We start from the raw sequence: 19,161 nt of genomic DNA, 5'->3' as shown, positions 1-19,161 counted from the left end.
GTTCACACTTCTTCACTCTTCTTTTGTATAGATATAATACATAGGTACCTCCGTAGATTGCTTGTTTGTTTGTTTGCAGACCAATCATGTGCCCCGATATAAAACTGACACTGGTGTTTAGATTTCCATACAAGGGCTGCGCATTAATGATATCATAAACGCGCTGGTGAATAAAGCATATTATGAGAGTTTACCATTGTTATCATAAATAATACATACTACAATGTCTGCGGAACAATCGAGGGAATGCACGGAACCTTACGAGAGAGACCGAGAAAGTTACATATAAATAATCAATACTAGATATCGGAGAGATTCATTATTCATGAAATGGATTTTGTATGGAAGGGATCAAAGAGCTATGGTGCTCCAAGGAAACTAACAAATTTACTATTCAAGTCAACGAAAAATGATTCTTGAATACTAACCAGAAGTGCTGTTTTTGACGCAAAATAAAATTTATTATAATTTAAAATATCTAAGAAATTATATAATTGAGTTATTTTTAATGATAAGGTTTTTATGCATAACACAAAGGATAACATTTCAATTATATTTTTCTCGAATATTTTTTTTCATTATATAAAGGTGTTTCAGGCTAATAATTGTTGGTTAAAAATATTAAATTAAGGAAGCGTTGACAATTTTTTGTAATTTTATGATTTTAATCGATTTGGGAGAATCATTCACTAATAGGTATGGAATGTCGAAAATAGAAATTACAAGCGGGAGTACATAGTACAAGCTGGAAACTAGTGAATCTACAACATATTCAGAATGGATTTTGTAATACTTGTACCTTTTTGATTTGGATTTTCGTTTTCGAGTAAAGTGACTTGTTGTTTTTTCTGTTATTTAACATGTTTTAGGCATGAAAAAAATGCGAAAAAATAAACTTCACAAGAGTCCCAACGGCTCCCAACCGTCTAAAGGCAGTGATACTATAGCATCCCCAATTGGGGTATGTTGTGATGCTGAAGGTAGTTGGGAGACGAAGAAGATGGGGAAGAGAAAGGTCGGGGAGTACCTGGCTATTCAGATCTGGTCACTAAAACGGCCAAAGCCATTTCAAGCAACTTTTCAATAATGAATGGTGGTCTTACACCAGGGCAATACTGAGAGTATCATCCACTCTGGGACGTGCCGTACAAATACTATATACTATTTTAAACAAGTAATAGCGAAATTAATCAAACTACCACTAACAAATTAATCAAATAAAATTTACTTGCGCACGCCGGGATTTGAACCCGCGACCTCCAGCTTGCTACAGCCTTACCACTCGACCACGGGGGCCGTCAAGACATTTGTCGAGAGATTGAAAAGGTCATTGTTTACTAAATATTTCCGCTTTATTTTATTTTTATTTAAGCGTGCTCCCTCTAACATTCGTAACTCCCATTGAAAGTCATCTTCTACTTCTTTTTGAACGCTAACTACGGAGCCTTAAGGAATATGTATGTATAGCATAATAATGTAAAACAGTGTGGGAGCCACTGAAGCCTTTTGCAGGAATTTTTAAATTGGACTCTGCAGAAGTGGTGGGGTATGTCAATAATTATCTACTATAATAATAATATGAAGAGCAACAGCAGGTTTGAATTTTTGTACTGCGCTTCCTTTGTGTGATGTCCAACGCAGTATAAAACTGGTACGGTTAATGTCACTCGCATGCACAATGCACCATGATGCATTATGCACGTATTAATATTATGTTTCATAACCATAACAATAAAAAGTACACACTACCTTGTAGACAAGGATGTGCCAAAAGAAGGAACAAATAATAGTATGGATTATTGAATTTCGGTGTTATAAAAGTGATGATGCTACACGGAGAAAATTAAGTATTGAAAAAAAAATCTAATTATTGGTAATTATAATATAATAAAGTATCGCTTAAAATCGGGATTGTAGGCCGTTTCAAGATAAACTTTTAATAAATTCCCAATAATTCAATCTTTAAGGGCCTGCAATCCCGTTTTTAACCAGTTTACGAATAATTTTTAAGAGGTTCTTAATAAATTAGCATTATTCAATATTAGTAATTTTTCTCCGTGCTGGTAAAAGATTTCCAAAATCAGATTATTTGCCGAGCAGGTATCGATTGTTCCTGCTCAGATATGGAGAATCTTAGGTAAGGTTCCACAAGGATCCACATTTCGGGGTTCTCTAGGGGTATGTATACATTTGCGAACCGAAACGGGAACCGTACCACAAATTACGGTAAAGGAACGAATCAACTGCAAGCGGCGTTTGCGGTTGATTCGTTTCTTTCCATAAGTTGAGGTTCAGTTCGGCAGTTTGATTCGCGGATGTATACGTAGCATAAGATAGTTCCAAGTTGTGCCGTCATTGCAGGAAATAATTTACGACGGCGCCATACACCAACACAATGGCGCTGTCTATGTCTAATGTAATCATAACATATTTAGATGGCTCACCAATTTCTAAGGCAAAGTAAAACATTATCTACCGTAAATTTATTGTGAAAATAAAATAGAGTTTTGTTGGTAATTTACCAATAGCCAATTTGTGATTGATTCCTGAAAAAAATTTTGTATTGTTTTTCATTTTTTGGTATTTTGGATCAAAAGTGATGTTACGTAAACTTTTTGATATTTTTCGAAATTTTTTAAACTTATTTATTTGGGTACGTTTTCGACGTGAAGTTAGTTAAGTTTCATTTTAGATTTTGTAATGGTTGTCAACACCATAGACAAAAAAATATTTAAAAGGCATAATATTATTCTTAAATATTAGAAAAGCGTGTAAAAACGTGCGAAGATTCGAGTAAATTCAGATCTCTTGTGATCAAGCGATTTTTGAAAACATTGATTTCCAGTATACTTTGAATAGTTCTTAAATTACAGGTCGTGACGAAAAAAGAGCTCAGCGCTTGTGACCACGGAGTGAAGAACACTATTTCAAAAGCCAAAATCTGGACATATGAACTCCTGAATATGACCAAATTTTAAAATTCTTATTGAGTATTTTTATATATGAATGCCTATCCAGATTACTTAGGGAATTGATGACTGAAATGACTGAATTTTTACAAACACTTTACGTTCGCGAGTTAGGCTTTCTTGAATTCGTCTTTCGAGTCGTGGTCTGACACCCGGTAAAATGACACAATCATTATAATCAAAGAAAATATGACGTCACTCGCGTGATAGATTTCATCGCGTGTACACCTACCTGCATGCAGATTTGACATAATGGTCTGCGTCGGGCATTGTGGTGACCTTGACACAATTCGCGCGCAGTTCTGGATGGCAGCCTCTATGTCCTTGCAAATCCTTTATGTAATGTAATGTGGGCTTAGTGCACGTCGGGTCACGGGGCACTGCGTGCTGAAGGATGCACGTCACGTAATAAGAGCGATCCTTTCTTCTCTACTTATCAGACTGTAGCAGAAAATCAAGACTTCTTTATGCTCTTAGAATTTTAAGTACCACTTTTTCATAGATTAACGTCCGTGATAATATGACTATTGTTAATTTTATTAAAAATTCGTATTTTTCGGCTTTTAGTCTTTCTGAAACTAAATACAGTTTCTTGTTCACGTTGGCACTTCTATGTAGGATTTTATGTAGCCCTAACCAATGAGAGATCAAGTCAACGTCACTTTTACATCATTAAATAAATTCAACATTGTAAGACGTTAAAAACAATTAGCTCAGTTTTATGATTGTATGAAATTTTATCAATCCGAAATGCACATGATCTCTTTCTGTGCACTTGAACTCTATTCATTTACATATTTGCGTACGCGTGTTGCATATTTTAACCTTTTTTGTCATTAGTGCATAGATATCTAAGCCTGTTCCAGTCATTATTTTCTATTTTTGTCATAAAATTCTACAATATATATTTTTATGTGAATACCGCACAAGAGTCCAAACTGCTCTCAACCGTCTGTAGCCAGTAGTGAGACAATGGCATCTCCAAATTGGGGTATGTTGTGAGTGGGGAGGGGAGGAATAGGAAAGTGGGGAGTACCCGGCTATTCTGATCTGGTTACCAAACAAGGCTAAAGCCATTCCAAGCAACATTTCAATTCTGAGTGGTTGTCTTACACCAGGGCGGTACTGAGAGTATATTCCACTCTGGAACGTGCCGCAAGTTTGCTATATATTATAATAACACAAATTAGCGTTAGCTAGCGTTTATAATGTAAGGTTTTGAATTGTTAGTTCTCGAAATTACTAATTATTTTTTCAAATACATCTATTTGAATTACCATTTGTTTCAATGAATGAATGCAAATCTTGGAAGCGGAAATTAAGCCACTTCCTGACATCCGATCGAGCTTCAGCTTCATCCGATCTATTAATCTATTGTTACAATTATTTTATTAGTAAATCGGATTAACCGGTAATAAATCATTTTACATTGGGAGGGGATAAAATAAAATCACATAAATAAGTCGTCTAAACGTGGTTAATACCACAGTTTGAAAATGACTTTTGGTAGAAATGAAAAATTGTTCTGAAATCGGTTGACATACAGCAGAAAATATACGAAATAAATGTTGAAATAAACCTGATCGCCATTTGGCAATGTTGGTACAGTTGTCGACTCGAGTTCCTGGGTACCAAGGTTCAATCCTCAGTCGAACTAAAAAGTTTTATAAAACATTTAAAACAAGTTGTCTTATTATGATAAAAAATATTTCTTTTTTAATTTTTTATTTAATTACTAATTAATTACCAATTAATTTTCTAAGTAATTAATAGTTAACTTTCTACGTAATAAATGTATAAATTATTTAGCTTTTTTTGATTTTCTAGAACAAATAAAAACAAGTATCGATTCATTATCTGTTTCGGAAAAATGAATTAAATAAACGCACTGAATGCCACCACTAAGGCACTGGGATATATCCCACATAAAGTATTAGGTAAACAACCAGCTGTATCGATCCGACAGTAGGCAATTAATACTGCTATTAAATTATTTATAGAAAATAATACGCTCTGAACTTATTATGTCTTGCAAGAGCAAGCTGGAAGAATATTGTCATCTCGATCGACATTCGACCTCCTGCATAAACAGTGATAATTTTGACAGCTATCTTTTGCAAAGTACAATGTGCTATCCCTATGATAGCACATAGCGATGCTTTTAATCATCTAAGAAAATAATATAATATGTAAATACATAATGTTTGTCCCGTGTAGACTCAAAAACTACGGAACCGATTTTACTGAAAAGTTTATTCTTATTAGTGTCAGTAGGGTTTAGAGAGTGGTTGAATTATTGAAGTCGGGGACGCCCGACGAAGACTTATTATCTCTACTCTGAAATGAGGTATAGAGTCGAATTGAAGACTATATAATGTAGTATTTTTTAACAGTAACTACCTATATGATATACAGTAGTAATTGGTAGAAATGAGATGAAATAATGAGATATGGAGTCAAATAATAGTCGATATATTATAGTTTTTCAGCAGTAAAAATATGAATATCATGATATTACATGTAAAGTAAATGGTAGAAAAGACACGAATCTAATAATTATTTGTGGTAAAATGAGGCGTACGTGATGAACGCAGAAATAATTATTTGTGGTAAAATGAGGCGTACGTGATGAACGCAGAAATAATTATTTGTGGTAAAATGAGGCGTACGTGATGAACGCAGAAATAATTATTTGTGGTAAAATGAGGCGTACGTGATGAACGCAGAAATAATTATTTGTGGTAAAATGAGGCGTACGTGATGAACGCAGAAATAATTATTTGTGGTAAAATGAGGCGTACGTGATGAACGCAGAAATAATTATTTGTGGTAAAATGAAGCGTACGTGATGAACTCAGAAATAATAATTTATGGTAAAATGAGGCATACGTGATGAACGCAGAAATAATTATTTGTGGTAAAATGAAGCGCACGTGATGAACTCAGAAATAATAGAATGAAAAAAACATACACTTAGTAAGACACCACTTTATTTTTGAATTAATAACAATAGCCAACCGGGTTTCGCTTGTCCCAAGCTTCATCAGGACTAAATATCAACTGTTGATATTTAGTCCTGATGAAGCTTGGGACAAGCGAAACCCGGTTGGCTATTGTTATTAATTCAAAAATAAAGTGGTGTCTTACTAAGTGTATGTTTTTTTCATTCAATATGTCACACCCCAAAGTATTTGCTTCCTTCGAAAATATCAGAAATAATTATTTATGGTAAAATCAGGCATACGTGATGAACGCAGAAATAATTATTTGTGGTAAAATGAAGCGCACGTGATGAACGCAGAAAGAGGTGTGAAGACAATCTATGACTCGGAAGTGAATGGTTGAGTATGTCGAGGACGCCCGAGGAAGACACGGCAAGATCAAGTGAAACAAATCATTTTTATAATACAATAGTAGTATTTCCACCTTCGAAATGCACCCTGTACACAGGTACACAATAATAAACAACCTAAAAACTTTACCCAAACCATTAATAAGTCCCCGAGCAAGGCCGGGTGCACGTCAGCTAGTATAAATAAAAACGGGCATGTCTAGCGGTGTAAACAAACATAGCGCGCATTTTAATTTTAAAACACTTTTTATCAGTTAGATAATCATGAGAAGTTTTATAAAAAAATAATAATAATGCATTTTAATAGTTATTTCATTAAAATTAAAATCGATTATAATCGATCGAAATCATTATCTAACTACTGCATGTGAGCGTGTCCTTATTATATGTTTATCAAATATATAACACGTATTATAACTATTAGTAATTCGTGACGTCTTGAGGTTGCCTCAAATTATAAACTTTGAAGATGGCGCTTGCGATGAAATTTGCTTTATAAATCTAAAAAACGAATGCATGAATATTTGTAAAATATTATTGGTTTAATAATAAATAGTTTAGTTGACGAACTAGACCAACGATAGTTTTGTATTAATTGATACAAAGAAATAATATTATATCTCAGTATGTATTTCTAATACAATAAACTATAATATTATGGCATCAAATTATGTCACACGATAAAGAAAGTAATCAAAACAAAACAGTAGTTAGCGTATGTCAAAAGATATCAAAACAATGCACTTACACTCCGAAAGTTTGCGAATTCATTTTCTTCGAGGATATTTCTTCCGAACTATTTATTCCATTAGTTGTGGTTTTCATCGTGGAATTTCACTTTTCCGACGTAATAAAAACGGATAAGTTCGATTAGTTTATTTGAAGATCTGATCGGAATGATTCGGTTAGAAGTTCGATTCTTTAGGTACAGAAATGCTTGTTGTTGGATCGGCTGCCGGCAGCCAACTGACTGCCAAATGACTCAATGACTGCATGCTGATTCACTCCCAGAGTTAGTTATGTTCAGGGGCGGACTGCCCAATTCAGAAAAGCTGTTCGTATGTCCCATGAAACTTATTCTGTTTGCACATAATTTGAAATGAGATTTGTTTGTGTGTACCATGAAACTCATTTCATGAGACTTTCTGTTTGAATGCCCCATGAAATGAAATTTGTTTGTAATGTCCTTCACGAAAATTGAACAACTTCTTGGGTCTTATACTTGGACATATACTTCTAAGGAGCCTGGAAAAGCATTTTTTTGGCATCTTGTAAATAGGGTTAAGTATACCACGGTAAGCTCGTTAAATGTTTTCACTTTTTACGGGCAATTAGTAAAAATTGAAATTTTGAAAGCATTCGAAAATATTTATTGATTTCGGCAAATTGACAAACGCGAACCACAAAACGTTTGAACTTTCTTGCGCTGGTTGAAGCTAAAATAATAAAGATAGGAAAACCCAAGAAAAGTAGGTACAATATTAAGCGACCATTTTACAGTATATAAAATTTGAAAATCTAAAAATGTTATAAATTTATTTCTTTCTTTCCCAGTGAACTGTATAAAAACATAATTAAACTTGTATTTAAATATATATTGTAATAATGTCATGAGAGTAGGTACTATGTTTTGGATTCAATGATGCTTGATTCCCAACTGTTGATCCCCCGACAGATGATCCCCCGACAGTAGATCTCCCAGACAGTTGATCCATCGGACACCTTATCCCCCAAAGCGCTATTTCTGTTGTATTTCTATCCTAGTATGCAGAGAGAATATACAGCCGTATAACAAAAGTCTTTATGCTTATATATGGAGGCGTTTTGAGTGGAAATCCGCGATAAAATATTTTTTCTTACAATAATGCCGTGAATACGAGTAGTATGCGGAAAGGATACGACAAACTTACTTGAGTATAAAATAAATACGCCATACCCTATTATTATCTCTGTATACGTTACCAGAGAGAAGGTAAAACAAAAATAATCCTTTGAAGGATCAAGCGTCCAAGGGAACTACTGCCTGGGGGATCAACTATCCAGGGGATCAACAGTGGGGAGTTCCAGAATCGGGTCACCTTAGTTTCGGTACCACCTACTCAGTCGTTGGTTTTTTTTGGGCCTCTTTTGGTCGCCAGTCCGCTACTTTGTTTGGATTCCAGTAGCCTACCACAACACGATATCCAAAGGCGTGCTATAGGTAGGCACCGGTTTGCTATTGGAGGTACCGGCGTGCAACATACAACAAACCGCGGTATTACTTTCACAAATTGCGGGGCAAAATGTCGCATGAAGAAGAAATGAAGAGGAAATTACGTTCGCCCTCAGAATACGTCGTCAATAGTAAACGAGCTATCGATTTATTTTTACCACGCAATTCCGAAATTAGCGGTGAGGGTCGCGCAGGTTTACCATGCATATACTGGTTAGTTAAAACCTTAACGAGCTAATATTCGTATTGTGAAAATGAGGTGAGGAGGTCGGTGGCAGACGGGTAAAAGATTTGACACTATGGACAGAGGTCGCGGGTTCACACATCAGCGAAAAGTGAGGAAAATCATTATTTTTTATGCGTCGGATTTTTTTTTACTAAAACAAGTGAATTTGAGTTTGATGTAGGCATCGACCGTGGCCGTAAATCAGAGCTGAAATTTTTCTTGAGACTAGCAGGATGCTGTGACTTTTATTCAAAATTTCAATAGTGACAAGTTTTTTTTGTATTTTTAAATACATCAATTGAATTTCGATTTTGTTTTCTTAATTGAATCAATAAATAAATTAATGAATGATGTGGAATCTTCGAAGTGAAAATGAACTCACTTTCCGGCGTTCGATCGAACTGAAACTCGGCAGATATACATTTTGTCGATGAATTCTATCGAATAAAATGCATTCTATCAAATTTTAGCGGTAATAATGCACTCACAAGCGAGCACAAACACATTTTTCTGAAATTGGATGATATCTTATTTAATAAATAAATATTTACAACAGTTAGTATATAAAATAAACATGTACTATCCAAATAGAATTTGCAGTAGGTGTTCGGAGTTGTTGACTCCAGTCTTTGGGTAGGAAGGTTCAATCATCAGTCAAGCCATTTAAATTTTTTCACACCTAACCAAATAAAAAACAGATGTTTTATATTTAAAAAAACTCTTTTTTTTACTGGTTGATTCTTTACAGTAGATATACAGATTTTAATGGATACTGGATTTTTTTTCAAGAAAGAGAAACATTCACGGGCTTCGAATAACCTGACAATATACAACAATTCTATTACCCAAATAAGCGAAATTATGTTGTTTGTGCAATGATACAGAGAACTTTTAACTCACGACGCGACGCGACGCCTGGGTGCGAAACCAACGCATTTGTCCACTGCTCCTCGATATTTCGTACAACCTTTTTCGTGTTACATTTATTTTTTTTCATTCAAATTGAATTTTAAAAAAATCAGTTTTTTTATAAAGCTAAAATCGGATAAAAGTTCAGCCACGCTGTTTTTGAAACTTGTTCGGTTAGTGTAATGGTACGTATACATTTGCGAACTTAAACGCGAACCGAGCCACGAATTACGGGAAAAGAACGAAGCAACTGCAAGCGGCGTTTCGCGCCATTTGCGTTTTATTTTTTTAATTATTTATTTATTGCAAGATAATACATTACAAAATAATAACAAAGTTATAATGTATTATTCCCAGTGAGTTTACAAAACTCATTTCGGGAAAGACAACATTATATTAAAGACGAGACAACAAAAAGACATTAAAATAAATAAACGCAGATGTTATTATGGGGTTCCAAAGAAAGATTGTGTTAGTCATTAATAAAACTGCTGAGGAAATGGCTTTTAAGAGCTTTTGCCAATGTTTTTTTGTTCGTTGCCGGAAGTTTTAGATTACTAGGTAATGCGTTGTATTGCTTATGTGCAATGTGTAAGGAGTTAATTCTAAATTTAGTCGTGTAAGTAGATGACGGTAAGTGTATTTGATTTTGTGATCGTGTTTTATGCTGGCGTATGTCAGAATTAAAGACTGGTTTGGTGTTGGTGTGTGAGGAGTGTTGAATTATTTGTAGAATGGCAGTTGTGATGTTAATGGTTGCTTGATCCTTGCCTATAAGTTGAGGTTCAGTTCGGTAGTTCGGGTCGCGTATGTATACGTAGTTTGAATGATACAGCTTGATAGACTAATGAATATGGGTATGCTAATGAAAGAGTAGTGTTGAATCATCTTTGTTACCCTACCTGCCGAGCGTGTCTTACGAACAGACCCACAAGGATTATTGTTATCTACCTAACAAAGTAAACTTACTTGGTGCTGTTCGCCATCACCCCGAGATGAATAATCACCACGTTTAGGTTATAAAAGTATGGATTTTTTAATACATTTAATTAAATCTCGATTTTGTTTTCTTCAATGAATGAATAAATAAATTTAACGGAATCTTGGAAGTGGAAATTAACCCACTTTCCAGCATTAGATCGAGATGAAACTCGGGGTAGATAGACGTGTTAACAAACGGTTTTTCTTCACTGTGGGTAAACATCAAAGAAATCGAAATAGCTACCGGTGAACAGCTGATCGATTACCGACACAAAACAGATTCCTCCTATCGTTTTTCTGAAATTGAATTTAATGATGGCGGCTCATGACTTTTGGATATACTAGAGTGATAATAGTAAAAAAATGGCATTATTGATGTTGTTGTAGCTGAAAGCGATTTTTTATTTTTTTTCTAAAATTCGATTTTTTGTATGAAGATTTTCAGGAAATCCGTGCCGAACGGCCAAACTGAAATTTCCTGAAAATCTTCATACAAAAAATCGAACTTATGAAAACAATTTTTTTTAGCTTCAATAACATCAGTAATGTCGAATTTTTCAAACTTAGCACCCTATCGCATTGAAAAGTCACTAGCCGCCACTTATGATGGCAGTCTTGCGTAGGATCATTGCGGAATGTCGAAAGTGTTTCACTACATAATAAAAATACATGTATTAAAATAAAATTAAAAAAAAAGAACTTTATTTTTCACGAGACCAAGTCTGGGAAACTGCTCACTCTATGAGAGAATACAATTTAAGTATGTATTTTTAAAAAAAATATTAGAATCTCGTCAATTGATTCGTAATCCGGTAAAATATGGGATTGCAGGGCCTTAACGAATGAATTGATAGATTTCCTGTTAAGCTTTTAGTTAAAGAGGAGTGTATTACCACGATGTCGGAACACGAGTTCTTAAATTTTATTAAATTTACCATTTCGTCATTATAATATAATGTAGGTGCATGAACACGTGTTCATATATATTAGGATTTTACTAAAAGTTAATTAAGAAATGGCCTGATATTGAACAAACAATTGGAAGATATTTTTTAAAATATATAGGAAGTGCAATTATCAAACAAAAACCTTAAAAAATTATGTCGCGATACGTAATATGAACATGAATAACTGAATAGTAAGAATTAATGCGTACAATGTACCTACACAGACAGGACCGGCCCTATGCAGGCGCAATTGGAGCTGTCCACTCCGAGCGCCGAATTACCAAGGCGCCAAAGCGCGGATATAACAGTCCTAACACATCACCCCTACTGAGATTATTTTTCATAAAATGTACGCAAAAATAAAAATCATCCGAATATTACTGATTATAGTGATCACCTACCTACCAACTGGTTTAGACAAGGGGCGCCAAAATTTTACTCGCGCCAGGTGCCGTATGGCTGAGGGCCGGCCCTGTACACAGACTTACTTATCTAGAAAATGACATCTACCCGTGGTGGCCACATTCACATCGATTTTTTATTTAATGGTTGTGGGTCACCTGTCACCTCCCATAACTTAGTGTTGGAATCCGATACTATTATTTGCTGTTTACTACGAACCGCGACTGCGGCATTTGGCATTTTTCAGTATACACACCTGTTCTAATGGGTATTTTCCTAACACAAATTTTATTAACCCTGAAATTTCCACTTTATAACGTGATACTGCTGGAACTAAATTACCAAAACATGAAAACAAATGAACACAAAAACAAAATACGTAAACCTGTTTTCTGAAACAGAAAATACTCATGACATTCATAATATAATTTGCCCAGCTATGTTAATTTGCAGAAATTTTAGGTTGCGGCACCGATTTCATCATAAATTTTCAAGTGTGTCTATGTAATTTATAACAGATTAGACTTTTGTAAACATCGATGTACAAATGGCCAAAATAAAATTCATAAATTAAAATTAAAATAAGATTTCGATTTAGATATTAAATAAAATGGTAACATTTATATTTCTCCGCTTGCTTAAATACGCACAAGTCATTTGAATAACACTTCGTTTCAACATTATTACTATAAGGCTGGCCGCACACATACGTTTTCCGTATTCGGAATTCCGTGAGACTAGCGCAAACGTTCGTTTTTCTTCATTCGGAATGTATAAACGTCAGTACCAGTGTTGCCAACAAGGGCGATATATCGCCATTTAGGCTACTCAGAGCGAGAATCGGCGCCGAAAAAATCTAAAAGGCGACTGGTCGCCAATTAAGCTACTTCAAAAACATCAATTTTAAACATGTCCCGAAATTCTCTAGCCACCCCCCCCCCCCATGAAATTTATTTTTCTGGGGACAAATTTTATATTTTCTTGAAATTCTCTAGTTACCCTCCCCATGAATTTTTTTTTTTCTGGGGACAAATTTAATTTTTTTGAAATTCTCTAGCCCCCCCCCCACGAAATTTTTATTTTCACGTAAAAACATCAATTTTAAACATGTAAACAAGCAAACTAACAGCAAATTCGGCTACTTTACGCTACCTTATGTATGAGAAACGGCGATATTAGGTCAAGATCCGTTGGCAACACTGAATTACGAACGGAAAGTTCCGTACGTTTGCGTCGGCACAAACAAACTGTATGCAATAGCTGCGTTCCACATGACGTCATTAGGTTTTTTCCATTCGTTTTCTCCGAACGCGCCGGCTCGCATTCGGAACGTGCGTAAGGAATTTGTTCCGTTCGGAACTAAAACGAACGTGTGCGGCAGTTAATGTATTTTCTACTGATTCCGTGCATTCGGATGTCCGAATACGGAAAACGAATTCGGAAATCGAAGACGAAAAACGTATGTATGCGGCCAGCCTTAGAGAACAATTTACGGCGGGAGAGATTGTAAAAGGTGTAGGACCTACACCTACACTGTAGGTATTTAGCAGTAAACGCAGTACGAAAATATTATGAAATGTTGAAGCTAATACTACAAAACAAATTTGGTAGAAGATGGCTCCAAAGTAAAAAAGATTTTCAAATCTAAATATAAGAAGCTTGAATTGAATGCGACGAACGCACGAATTTAAAAGAAACGAATGCTGTGATGTACCCACATCTGCTGTTTGAACGCGCGTAACGCTTATCGCTTATTTTGCTCAATTCAATATATTATTTCGCGAGTGAAAAAAGGCCTAAACTGTGAGTTTCAATATCAACACACACGTTTACGGCGCGGCACGTTGCTTTTAACAACTAAGAATAGTAAAAAATATGCACATAGAGATAGAGGTAAGCATTCATTGTATAAACAACATCTCTGCCTTAGGCCACCTCAAGTGGTTCGCTCCGTTTATTGACTTAGCAGGGGTACCCGGTTTCATGGGGTGAGGTTTGTCCAGGTCTAGGTGGAGGATACGCCTGCCCATTAGTCGAGTGGTGGGCCTGTTGAGGGATACTCTTTGTCCTCTTCAATCGGACTCCTCTCGAACCAACACCTTATACCGCAGTGGGGGGGGGATGGATTTATACGTCACTTCTGGACACACTGACCCCAAAATTCACACCCTTCCCTCATACCTTTTTTTCTTCACAGAACTCCTCTCCTTCCCTTAAAATTTAAAAGGAAACTTCACACAGCGTCCTCACGGAGGACGGAGGCCCCGGGAAACTTATTTTCCTCAGTGCCTTCTGTGTGGTGTCAAAAAAATCTCGAAAATAAATTTCTTACGATCTTACGATTGAAAGACAAAGACGATTTCAAAGACCCCGCATTCCGAATTTCTACCGATTTATAATATATTTCCCTTTAAAAATGTAAGTTATTTACCTCCAACATTCCTAACGCTCTAACTAAACTACCGAATCCCGTCTTATACCGTACCGCTTATCACGTTCTAATAGTGGAACACTTTAGAAGAGATATTATTACGTAACAGCACCTTTAATTGTGTTGATCTATGGTTATAGGTATGAAACAATTCACAGTTTTTCTTTAAATGCTGCTAGACATTTGTACAAAAATTTGTGCTCCATATATTTTATTAAATATTTTCACTTATGCTTATTAATTTTAATCATTTGTATTTATATATTTTTCTTTTAAACTATCTTCTTCTTCTTTCGTACAACTTTGGTTTTCCTTGTATTGATGCATTGATTGTAATAGGGACAAGCTCCCCTTTATTCCCTTCTTCATTGTAATATAAAATGGAATCTAATGGGCGCTATAATCGAGCTTCATCGAGTATCGTCAACCCGCGATAACCTTCGAGTAAATGCATAAAATGTAACGAGAATAGAATCAATGCACTAATATTCAGATATCGTTTTTCAACTTTGGCACAAAGAAGATATTGTTTTTACACGATTAGTGAATTATTGATAAGGTTATGCCGAGTAAAAATTAGATAAATAAAATATGTTCTTATATTTTTCAAATGGAATTAAGATCGACGAATACATACAGGGTGTATCGGCACTACCCCGACAAACTTTAACCAGCTATTCCTTAGCACATTTGGAGTAAAAAATGTCATGGGCACTTTGCTGTCCGGTAGCATTTTTTTTTCAATTAAAAACAAAAAAAATAAAAATTTCCACACTACATCACTGTCATTGGCATTGCCTTTCGTGTTCAACAGCTGTTATAAGCAAGTATGTCGAAAAGCGTCTTCGCTCTTTCGCACACACTAAATAATCATAGTTAAAAATGAGACGAATGGTGCCGCGCCATTTCGTTGTGATTGTAAAAGCGCGCCAATATAGGTACCTACACACGTACATTATTCAACGGAATTCGAATAAAATATTGCCAGATGGGTTTTCAAACTTTGAAAAAGGATAAAACAGTGGTGACATGTGGTGAAAATATGAATAATAATTTTTTTATTTAAAAAAAAATTACCGGACAGCAAAGTGCACATAAGCTTTTTTACTCCAAATTTGCTAAGGAATAGCTGGTTAAAGTTTGTCGGGTACGTGCCGATACACCCTGTATAATAAACATTCGAATCTTATTCCATTCGGTGCAAAGTTTAGAACCTTATCAGGTTCGTGGCAAATATTTTAACTATATTTAAAATATTATGCTTAAAAATGAACGGCTAAATATTTATTTATTTATTTATTTGGCGCACGAGTTTTTAAATCGATTACGATGTTTGCTTGAATATATAGAAAGAAATAGGTAATACAAATAAGGCGTTAATAATAAAAATAGGAATATAGCATATAAAATACTTTGTGGGTTGAAAATTTAATTTTGTTCTTTTGTGAACAAAACAGGTTCGATAAAGGAAAAAAAAATCAAACAGTTTTTTTACTACAATTTTTAAAAAGGCTTTTAAAACAACAACAAAAAAATGATTTGACTCAGTATTGAACCTTCCTGCCTAGGAATTGGACTCGATAAATTATTATTTGCCAAATACCGGTCGGGTAAGACCGATATTTATTTCGTATGTTAACTTCTGTAATGTTAACCGATTTCAGAAAAGTGCGTATATGTTCGCGTGTGTGAATTTGATGCCACCTATGTTGATAGAATGCATTATCATCATAGACTAAATAAGACTAAATACATCAATGATTATAATACACAAAGAGTCTATCTATCTAGTGTCAGCACGATCGGATATCTCGATGTCGTTTAATTTCATCTTACAAGATTCATTCATTCATTCCCGAGAACAGAAATGAAGTTCAAATGGAAGAATTAAATAATAAATACATTTCAGATTCACAAATGTGTTTAGATAATTAAACTGAGTAAAATTGGTACCTACACATGTTTTTTATGGAATATTTTTGTTTTTTTTTTTTAAAAGAGAAAGATAAACATTCCAGGGTTACGAATAACCGGAAATTAGTTGAAAATCTCCTACTACCACCACAGTAAGCTGAATATGTTGCTTGTGTTGTGATGGAGGACTTAGCCAGCCGAGGAATTGAACACACAACGCCTGGGTGGGACCCAAACGCGATGTCAACTCGGCCACCGACCGGTCAAATTATTGGTTTACCATAATCAATAAGCGATAAAAAACAACAATACCAACCAATACATTTATACTTAAATTATTAACTTCCGAAGCCCATATTGATTTCTATACTAAAATTTAAAATATTTGCATAATACAATAAGTTATAAAAAATGTTATATAGTTGAAATTTCGTTTTAGTTTTATCAGCAAAGTTTTTTATGAGATTGCTACAGATATGTAAAATTTTACAATATTTACTTCGTCTTTATACATTTCTTTCAATGAAGCCATTTTTGTTAAATTAATGTCCACCATAGCACCAATGCTCGTAATAAATAAACTGACGAAATTTGTATAGTATTTAGCGTTGTAGCGGGGACCCAAAACCCGTGAGGGTAATTCATTATGCCACGGAAGCTGAGTTCATTAGTGTTGTGCCTAATTCAACATATTTTTGTATTGTTGTATTCTCGAATGTAGATCGTCCATAATCTAGTTAGCGGATGTTAGGAACTTCATCCATGACCACAATTATACAAACCTATGCATATTATTACATATCTACTTGTTCAGGCTGGCTGCTGGCACAAGGCATAATCAAAATACTAATTTCAAAATTGGAATTGACTGTGTGAAGAATTAAGACAAGCGTAGACAGACATAAATAGTAAAAAAATAGAATTTCATAAAGCTATGTACTTAACATGATTTTAACTGTATTGGTGATTAAATCAGATTAGTCGAGTACCTACTACAAATTCTTATATTCGTTCTTCCCTTACCGTTCACCGATTACTACTGCTGTGAGATAGTCCAACTAGTTCTGCGAAGTTGAACTCTTGTATGGTGTACATCGACCAGGTGATATTCATATTTGAAAATTCAACTTTTGTAGCAGTTGAAACACGAGCATGTGGTTAAAGTAATTCTTGAAAAATTAATTAATGACACGAATCGACGTAAATATTGAACGTTTTATACTTCGCTAAAGTAATACGTTATCCGCCGTCACGGGACATTTGTATCTTAATCATTACATAATTTAATTGATTGCATTATCTTTGGTTTCGTAACCGCAAGCGAACTGCTAACCCTCCGAGTCTGGGCTCTGAGAGCGACCTGAGAACAAACAAATATAGGTACTGAGAAATATACGAGCGATACAATTATACTCAAAACAACAAAATATAATCGCAGATAGATTTTAAGTATAAATCTTGCGTTTTCCTGTATATATTTTGTCTTTATGTCGACTAAAAAGTAACATTATTTTAAATCTTAACACTGTTTCACTGATAATTTTATATCAATGTCTTTGTAAGTGTCCCAACTACATGTATATGTATTTAAAATATGAACCAATTCTTCCCCATCTACAAATTTTTGTATTTTGTGTGGAAGAATATTTTGACAAAAGCAAACCTTATTTAAACCCGTAGAATGAATAATACATCCTTACATTTATCACACCGGAGATGCAGAAGTTTTTTTAGTTTTTTTTGTAATGATTTGTGAAAAATGAAAAAAAAATTTAACGTAATAAAATACGTACATTTTTTTAGAAATAAAGCACTAAACACTTAGGACGGGTTGTGTCGGAGAATTTGAACAATTCTTCAAATTTCAAAGTTAATTTTCAGGTTCTGTGAAAGATTTTTTCAAGTTCTGTTTTTATTTCAGTTCTATCAAGCAACTACCCTATGCTGATGTAATAACAGAACTTGAATAGGACTTTCACAGAACCCGGAAATCAACATTGAAATTTGATGAAATGTTCAAATCCTCCGAAACAACCCTTCCTAAATGTTCAAACACTGACTTTAAATTCAGTTTATGGATTTGAATTACAAAAGTAGGCTTTAATTTTGGAAAATAAATTTATAGTTACTATGTAAAAAAAAAATATGTGACACCTCACAAGTGCGATTATTACATAATATTTGTTAATGAAAAAGATGTAGCTGTTTAAAACAAAACCCATTTTCTCGAATGGGATCCTTGTTTTAGCCCAGATGAAGTATGTTAATAAGAAAACAGGGTTTTTCTCCAGTTATAACCCACTTTTAACCATTTTTTAATGTGACACCTCACAAGTGCGATTATTACATAATATATGTTAATGAAAAAAATTTAGCTGTTTAAAACAAAACCCATTTTCTCGAATGGGATCCTTGTTTTAGTCCGCATGAAGTGTGTCAATAAGAAAACAGTTTTTTTTTCTCCAGTTATAACCCACTTATAACCATTTTTTAATGTGACACCTCACAAGTGCGATTATTACATAATATTTGGTAACGAAAAAGATGCAGCTGTTTAAAACAAAACCCATTTTCTCGAATGGGATCCTTGTTTTAGTCCGCATGAAGTGTGTCAATAAGAAAACAGGTTTTTTTTTCTCCAGTTATAACCCACTTATAACCATTTTTTTAATGTGACACCTCACAAGAGCGCCCCTATCGTGTACATGGGCAGGCTGGTATCTAAATTATTTCATTCTCAGAGGGTTAAAGAACACTTATTTATGTAATACATACATTTTATTGTATATAGAAATGACAATTATTTATTAGAGTGCAG

At 34.5% G+C, this 19,161-nt stretch overlaps 1 protein-coding gene across 2 annotated transcripts in view; it reads right to left on the bottom strand.

Moving 5' to 3' along the window:
• Positions 1-19,161, bottom strand: part of LOC149425357 (estradiol 17-beta-dehydrogenase 11-like) — a 56,300-nt gene that overhangs the window by 36,808 nt on the left and 331 nt on the right. The window contains exon 1 of one of the 2 annotated variants that reach the window (XM_089651092.1): positions 7,070-7,273. The exons of the other annotated variant lie outside the window; for it this stretch is intronic. Within the exon in view, the coding sequence (XP_089507218.1) occupies positions 7,070-7,146 (77 nt within the window). The 5' untranslated portion in view covers positions 7,147-7,273. Of the gene's footprint in view, positions 1-7,069; positions 7,274-19,161 lie in introns of those variants that run through there. 2 annotated transcript variants of the gene reach the window in all.

This window comes from Hesperophylax consimilis, chromosome 3 (genome assembly GCF_061612785.1).
Source record: "Hesperophylax consimilis isolate HC1 chromosome 3, BYU_Hcon_1.0, whole genome shotgun sequence".
Taxonomy (NCBI): domain Eukaryota; kingdom Metazoa; phylum Arthropoda; class Insecta; order Trichoptera; family Limnephilidae; genus Hesperophylax; species Hesperophylax consimilis.
Note: the sequence above shows the minus strand (reverse complement) of the source record. Positions and strands in the feature narration are given on the sequence as shown.